The 8283-nt window shown below is 45.3% G+C and overlaps 1 protein-coding gene across 1 annotated transcript; it reads right to left on the bottom strand.

The window, feature by feature from the left end:
- Positions 1–367: 367 nt before the first annotated feature.
- LOC121026752 (guanine nucleotide-binding protein-like 3-like protein) lies at positions 368–8277 on the bottom strand. The gene is made up of 5 exons (XM_040469525.1): positions 8231–8277; positions 7789–7925; positions 5843–5970; positions 2267–2486; positions 368–705 (listed from the first exon to the last, which is right to left on the bottom strand). Exons 2-5 carry the CDS (start codon positions 7844–7846, stop codon positions 623–625), a joined length of 489 nt encoding a protein of 162 aa, XP_040325459.1. The 5' UTR covers positions 7847–7925; positions 8231–8277; the 3' UTR covers positions 368–622.
- Positions 8278–8283: the final 6 nt, after the last annotated feature.

Here is an 8283-nt window from a genome sequence, read left to right as displayed (position 1 = left end):
ATCCTGTTTTCCCTTCATGTAAACAAGGTAGTGTTTCTCACAGCCAGGCTTGTGTTCTCTTCTTCTCTCTATCCTATCCCCAGACCCTTCCACAGACAAGGCTCATCACTTCTCCCCCTACTGTCACTGCCACACAGAAGAGGATCTGCAGACTTGGTGGGAGGAAGATGAATAGCCTACAGCCCACCACAGGAATGGCTGGCTACTGAAATACGCTGCCGACTGAAAAAGAAATCATCACCCTCCTAGGGACCACCAGGTTACCAAAAGCCTCACCTCTAGTTGCACATTTAGCTATTCAAGAGGGTTTTGTGAGGGTCAGTCTTCTAACCATCCTAACCTACAAGGTGGGGATAAACTGTTAGCATCAGGGATCTGCTGATAATTTTATTTCCCTTGAAAAACAGAGTAGGGGTTAAATAAAGAGTATTAGGTTTGCCAGCTCCGGCAACTTGGGACTCTTTTTTCTTGAAAAATGGAGGGAACAGTGAGAAGGGGACATGGTGGGGGAGGAGTTCTTTTAATATGCAGGTGCTTCAGGGAGAAGCACACCATTTCATCTGTATTCCATCATCCCACTGGAACTGGTGCTTGGAGGGGAAAGGGGGGTGAGATTAGTCGATCAGTCACCAGCACTGTCATCAGCGTTGCCAGAGAGGTCGAGGACAGACATCATGGAATCAGACAACTTGCTGGCGAGTTTATCTGCAGAAGGGAGAAATACAAGCATTCACTTAATGGGTGGCTTGCCAGCAGGAGGGCCTGCCAGAGCTGGCCTATATCTATCTTGATCTACATCAAACTCCCAAACTGGCTCACTTACCCCCACCACTATACAAAACAACTGGGCGGTGGGGGCGGGGGGGGGGTGTTGGCAGTCAATGCACAAGCTCACAGGTAGACTCATTTATCTACTTGTGAAATGATCACCCCAACATAGGGTCTATCTCAGAGTGTCAGACTCACTGGGCTCCAGGTATTTTTTTTTTCCTTTCTAGTATCAAAACAGCAATTTTCTTTTACTGTGTTGAGCTTAGCACTCTGCTACTACCGTTAAAGCTCTCACAGCAAAGGGGTAGCATAAAGTAGGGTCTTTGAGCCTGAATGCTCACCTCCCATCCTCCAGCCTCCAGCCTGTTCTTCAGGATTCCCCTCAGATAACACCTCCTCCAGGAAGCCTTCTCTGATCATCCCTACCCCACCACCATCTGGGTTAGGTTCACCAGGCTGGGTTAGGTTTCCCCACTCTTCTTTCTCTGTCTGTGACCAATGTCTGTTTTCTTATCTCTTCCTCACTCCCTTATAATAAGACCAGGAGTTCAAGGGTATTTCATCTCCGGATTCCCAGGACTCAGTGTGAAACCAGGCCAAGAGCAAAGAACTGGGCTTATGGGGTCAATAAATCCTAGGTTTACATCTTGGCTCCATCAAATCCTAGTTGTTTTACCTTGAGTATATCATTTAATGTCTCTGGGCCTGTTTCCTCACTTACCAAACGGGATAAGGCTTGCAATGAGTTAGTGAAAATTAGTACAGCATGAAGACCTAAACTGGCCAACCACACAACAGACCACCATTAAAATGGAGGAAGTTCTTTTATGAATTTACATTACATATTAAATGGAAACATGATATGGCAAAACTGTGTGATCAGCTGACTAGCATCTGCATAGAAAAAGAGAATAAAAAATATATAGCTATTTGCCTATGTACCTATCTCAGGAATGAGAAGAAATTAACTGGTCACCTCTGTGAGAAGCCCTAGATGACTAGGAGATTGGAAGGAGAGAAACATGTCACTGTATATCCTTTTGTACCTTTCAGATTTTGAGTACATTGCCTACTGATAAAGTAAACATTATATATAATCTGTAAATTCCGTAGAAAGCAGCTAATACATAAATGGTAGCTATTTGATACACAGACTAGGTTCTCCAAGTGTAGTTCCCAGAGGCACAACATCAGCATCCACCAGGAACCAGTTAGCAACACAAATTCTCAAGTGCTATGGCCAATATACTCAATCAGAAACTCTGGGGGTGGGTTCCAGTAATCTGCGTTTTAACAAGCCTTCCAGGTGATTCTAATAATAAGCTATAAAGTTTGACAACCACTGTGCTAATAGGTGAGCCTCCAAACCTATGCGCCCTAACCAGGGTTAGCCTTGCGCTGGACACATGTAAATGTTCGCTCAAGAGCCCCTAATCAAGGCCTAAGTGGGCATTTTTGGAGCATGGGTAAGAGGGGTATGGTCAGGTGCCCCTACCAGTACGCTTCTGCATCTTCTTCTTATTCTTCAGGGCAAATGCCAGAGCCTGGCCCTGCTGCAGGGGGTCTGTCTCCATGATCCTCTGCAGCATTGGACGGCGGTCCACAGGGCAGATGTCCACAGTGCTATTATTCCTGGGGCGTTGGTCCACATTGCGTTTAGCCCACCCCATCTGATGACGGTTTGGATTGGTGCAATACCCAGTAAGATCTCCAATCTGGAGAGAGAGAGGGACAACAGTAAGGTCTGGGTCCTCCAAAGACTTCTACAGAGGAGGCAGGGACAGATTTGCTTAAGAATAGGAATCCTGGGGTACCTGGGTGGCTCAGAGGGTTAAACATCTGACTCTTGATTTCGGTTCAGGTCAAGATCTCACGGTTTGTGAGTTTGGGCCCCATGTTGGGTTCTGCACTGAGAGTGCAGAGCCTGCTTAGGATTCTCTCTCTCCCTCTCTCTCTGTTCCTCCCTGCTTGTGTTCTCTCTCTCAAAATACATAAACTTAAAAAAGAACAGGTAGAACTAAGCTCCAAGTCTGGCTCTATCACAAACTAGAAGGTGCTTCAGTTAATCTCTCAGCTGCAGTTTGATCATCTGTCAAATGGGATAGACAATGGGTAGCTTGCATGGCTTTTACAAGAATAAAATTTAAAAAATGAGTTACTTGATTAATGACAATTGGTATTATGATGATTCCTTTTTTTTTTTTTAACTCAAGTTAATTAACATACAGTGTAGTCGTGGTTTAAGGAGTAGAATCCAGCGGTTCATATATATGACACCCAGTGCTCATCTCAACAAGTGCCCTCTTTAATGCCCATCACCCCTTTAACCCATCCCCCACCCACCTCCCTTCCAGCAATCCTCAGTTTGTTCTCTGTATTTGAGTCACCTGTGGTTTGCCTCCCTCTGTTTTTATCTTATTTTTTCTTCTCTTTCCCTATGTTCACCTGTTGTTTCTTAAATTCCACATGACTGAAATCATATTTGTCTTTCTCTGATTGACTTATTTTGCTTAACATAATACCCTCTAGTTCCATCCATGTTGTTGCAAATGGCAAGATTTCATTCTTTTCCTTTGCCAAGTAGTACTCCATTGTATCGGCTTTATCTATTCATCGGTTGATGAAAATTTGGGTTCTTTCCATAATTTGGCTATTGTCAATAGTGCTGCTATAAACATTAGGGTACATGTGTCCCTTCAAATCAGCATTTTTGTATCCTTTGGATAAATACCTAGCAGTGCAGTTGCTGGGTCATAGGGTAGTTCTATTTTTAATTTTTTGAGGAATCTCCATACTGTTTTCCAGAGTGGCTGCACCAGTTTGCATTCGCACCAGTAGTGCAAAAGGGTTCCCCCTTTTTCCACATCCTCGCCAACATCTGTTGTTCCCTGAGTTAATTTTAGCCACTCTGCCAGATGTGAGGTGATATCTCATTATGGTTTTTATTTGTATTTCCCTATGATGAGTGATATTGAACATCTTTTCATGTGTGTATATATATACACACACACATATACGTATTAACTCATTTAATCCTTGTAACAATGCTATGACAAACAAGGCACCTAAGGTCACACAACTAGTAAATAGTGGAATAAATACGAACCCTAGCAGTCATGCTTATATGTATGTATGACTACTCACCTCCCTATAGTGGAGAAAAGGCAAGACTACCAAACTACACAATTCTGGGGTTGCAGCCGGGGGCACCATTCACAATATAGCACATCTAAATGGTATCTCCCAGAGTTGTATAATGAAGTGGTCCTACTCAGGTTCCCTGAACCTGAGTCTGAAACCTGTAGCATAGAGTGGGGAACTACTATAGGTCCCTGAGGAAAAATGGTATGTCCTGGGGCTTATGGGCTCATTAAGAAGTATTACCAGAGGATGGCCTTAAACACACAACTTTACACTGGTTTTCCTGTAAGCACCAGGGGAATGTTTAAAATTGTGTGAGGATGAGAATGGCGTGATTCCTGCCACTACCTCAGTGCAGGCCTCATCATCTCTTATAGAATACAGATGACAGTTTCCTTCCTTGAACCCCTGCCTCCACCCTGCTCCCTTTCTTTCTAACCTGATTTTTACTCTGGCCACCAGAGTGATACCTATAGTACACAAACCTAACCACGCCACTTCTTTGCTTAAGAAACCCTTCCAGATGGTATGTAGCCATCAAAAAGAAAGGACAGCTCTTTAAGTAAACATGTGAAACAATACAAGATGATTTTGTAAGTGACATAAGCAAAATATGGAATAATATAAATACTATGCTATTATTTGAACTCAAACAGATCTCTGTATCTCCTTACACATATATATGTGTGTGCATAAAGATGGAATAGCTATGAAAGGACATTCAAGTCTGTCACCAAGGAGGGGACAAGGTGGCTGGGAGACAGATGCCAGAGAAACTTTTCACTGCATACCCTTTAGTACCTTTTAAATTTTATGCCGTGTACACATATTACCTAGCCGAAATATAAATGTAAGGAAAAGATATTTTAAATAAAATCAGAAAAAAAGGAAAATGCTTTGACAGAAAAAAATAACCAACTTTCAGTGTTTTCCTAATACCCATGGCTTAAAGTCAAACTCAAGGACTGCTGTAATCTGATTCCAGATTCATCTTTCCTTGCCTCCATTCTCATTCCAACCACTCTGCACCACAAACGATTTCCCTAAAACACCACACTATCTCCTTTTTGGGCCTCGGCATAAGCACTGGCTGAGCTCCTAGCCATCGGCTGCTGCCCCCCACCCCCTGCCACTTGCCCAGAGAATTCCTCAGCCTCCCAGAGGTGACGCAAGCATCAAGTCCTCCAGCAAGACTTCCTTGATTCACAAGTAGCATAGTTACAGCCCTCAGATCCATGCTTTCCCAACCTCTGCCCCCACCTCCAGACTGTGTGTCTCCCATAACAGTACAGATGTCTGTATCTAAAACTCACTAAACTGCGACCTCTCAAAGGGCAGAGATAGGAGGACTAGCAGAAGCAGCTGAAAAGAGCTTCCAGGAGTCATAGCATGGCATATTGACTTGATCATGTAGCTGCTGGGGAGCCGTAACAGGGGAGGTGACATGGTCAGACTGGGCCATTAGAAACCATGGGACATATGTCCAAGTGAGAAAAGGTTAGAAGCTTAGACTAGGGTTATAGAATGGGTAGGGATCAAAAGAAGCTGATAGTTTCTCAAGAGACTTAGGAGACAGAGGCCATAGGACTTACTGACTGTATGGGACACTGGATGCTAGTTGGAGAGAAGAGTCAAGGATAACCAGGTTTTCAACTTGAACAACTGGGTGGCCAAATGGGGATACTTATTCTCTAGGCTGGAGCCAGGCAGGCAAAGCTCCTTGAGAGAATATGCCTCTTCCTTGGACCTGCCATTGCCTGGCAAAGGATGCACACCACCTGACACCCAGGGAGCCCACAGGAAGTGAATGAATGACCTACATCTCCCCACCATTATAGGCAAACCTTGTGCGAGCCAAGCAGAAGGGACCAACCACTTCCCAGAGCCCTGGGTAGAGGAGAGGGTTGCTATGAATAAAGAGGACGGGTACCTTATACACGGTGGTTTTATTTTCCATGGCATCTGCTATTTTCATCATCGGAGAATGGAGCCACTTGATCTCCATTTCAAGCGGGTCCACATCACCCAACAGTTCATCTGATTCTCCAGTGGCCAAGCCTTTAACACAACCAAAACCACTGTCAGGGCCCTAGCTCCTTCCTGTGGCCAGCCCCCTGATCCCCACTGATCAGGCCTCAGTGGAAAGGATATGTGGACACTGCCCAAGGGAGTTGGAAAGGAAGACTCTTTCATTCCTGCTGGGAGGACACATGTCAAAGGATTAAAGGCATGTGAGGATTAAATTCACCTGCTGGGAGCTGTTCTTGGAGCCTTACCTTCCTCATCTGGAAAATGAGAATACCACAAGTCTATGACATAAGGCTGCTGTCACAGCAGAGGATGCCTGAAATGCACTGGTCTGAGACACTGCTCAGTAAATGGCAGCCACTGGGTTTCCCTCCCTAGGACCAGGCCTCTCTCCCCCTCACTCTGGCCCCTTGCCTGGAGTTGGTCTCCACTGAAAACCATTAATGTAACCCATTGCCCTGGGCCCACATTATCCCACCTACTTCTAAACTTTGCCCCTATCCCTTTCCTCTAATCCCTACTCACTCTTCAAGATACAACACTAGGACCAACTCCTCTAGGAAACTCTCACCATTAATTTCTCCCTCTCCTCAATTTCCCAGACCTCAATATTTTGCCAAAGCACATTCTCAGTGATGGAGCCCCTTTTGCCCTCACATGCAGCCAGGGTCAAGCATCATCATAAGAACGTGAGCTCTAATTCTCCCCCAACTGCCCACTTGGTAGAAGAGGGAAGTAAAGTTCTGAAAGGGAATGGACATGCCTAAAGCCACATGGAGAATAAACTCTAGAGAAAGCAAGTCTCCTTGTCCTCATCTAAACTCCAAGGACACTAAAAGGCCCAGAGAAGGAAAGCAAGTGGCCCTCAAGAGAAACAGAGAAACCAGAAGGCAGGCCAGCTAGGGCTTTTTCCACTACCCCAGACAGGTCCAGAGAACACTGGGCACCTTTCCTAGGTGAGATAGAGATGGGGGGGGGGGGGAGGAGCCATAAGCCAAGTTTGCAAATAGTAGTATCTGAAAAGAACAAACTTCCTACAGAAATTTCTGAAAGCCACACCTCTGAACCCCAGCAAATGATCATCTTAATAACACCTAATACTCACCAAGCATGTACTATAAGCCAGGCACTGCTCCAAGTGGTTTTACATATTAAGTCTTCACGAACAACTTATCAGGTGAGTGCCACTGTCCCCATTTTACAGATGATGTCATTGAGACATGGAAAAATTAAGTAACTTATGCAGCATCACACAGCTAGCAAGAAACAAAACTTGGATTTGAATCCAGGCAATCCATTTTTTAACCACTTAGCTACACTGGGCTAGGACTGTCTTAGACCACAGGGCAGAATAGCTACTTTAAATGCCACCTCTGCCTGCCATTGACCGGGCACCATTCAGCAAGTATCACCTTTCTGTGACTCAGATGTCTCCCTGCCAATGGGGGTAAGAATGAAAATCTAGAAATGGACATGCAATGGCTGAGGCAAAGCCTAGGGCAACAAGAGAGAAGGGGTTTTGCATAGGAGTGTCTTAGTCCATTCCAGGTTCCAAGAGATAGGGAAAGGACCCTCATATTTCCTGAGCACCCCACTGTGTACATAGTACTTTGCTGACTTTTTTCCTATCTACCAAAAGACCACAACCACCCCCATGGTCCAGATTAGAACTCTCCACCTTGTGGGAGAAAACATTAAGCTTAGAGTTGGTTAAACAATTTTCTCAAAGCCAGAGTAGGGCCAGGGCAGGGGCGGGGATCAAACATGGGATTTGTTGTTGGGTCTGTGTGGCTCCCACCCAGGGCAAGACAAAGTGCTGGGCAGGCCATTCCACTTGCCCCCACTTACATTCCATGGTATCTTCATTGGCCTGCTCGGTATCCTCAATGTCAAAGACTTCAGTCATCTCCTTAATGATCTCAGCACTGAGATGAGCAGGCAAAGTGTGGGTGGCAGGTGGCAGTGTATAGAAGCTGATCTTCCCACTGCATTGGGAGGTGGGAGGAAATTGGTGATGTCATTAAGAGAACAAATGACCAAAGAGAGGATGAGTTCCCAAGTCAGAAACAATGAGGAACAACAAGAAAACCCACAGTAGCTTCAGAACAACAAGTTGAGTTTCTGGATAACCACTGGCCATAAATTCCTGATCAGAACATGACCTGGTGCCTCAGCCTTCCCCTGCCCTAGGACCCAGGATGTCATGCTGCCCATCACTAAACACAGATGCACCCCTTTGTGGAGCATGACTCTCAGCAGGTTTCACCCTGACACCTAGCCCCCTCCTCACCTCACCCAGTCAGCCAAAACAGCTTTGGCTGCCTGTTCCTGACTGTATACGCC

This window comes from Herpailurus yagouaroundi, unplaced genomic scaffold (assembly GCF_014898765.1).
Source record: "Herpailurus yagouaroundi ecotype Mexico unplaced genomic scaffold, PumYag 152980, whole genome shotgun sequence".
NCBI classification, from domain to species: domain Eukaryota; kingdom Metazoa; phylum Chordata; class Mammalia; order Carnivora; family Felidae; genus Herpailurus; species Herpailurus yagouaroundi.
The sequence above is the reverse complement of the archived record's forward strand: the minus strand, read 5'-3'. Positions and strand labels throughout refer to the sequence as shown.

Bases quoted from the DNA above. Each gene is read 5' to 3' on its own strand.
- LOC121026752 (XM_040469525.1), bottom strand. From the start codon at position 7,846: ATGACTGAAGTCTTTGACATTGAGGATACCGAGCAGGCCAATGAAGAT. The intron at 2,487-5,842 runs GTACCCGTCCTC...CTCTCTCTCCAG, and splicing joins ATAAAACCACCGTGTATAAG to ATTGGAGATCTTACTGGGTA. The intron at 706-2,266 runs GTAGGGGCACCT...TCCCTTCTGCAG, and splicing joins GAAGATGCAGAAGCGTACTG to ATAAACTCGCCAGCAAGTTG.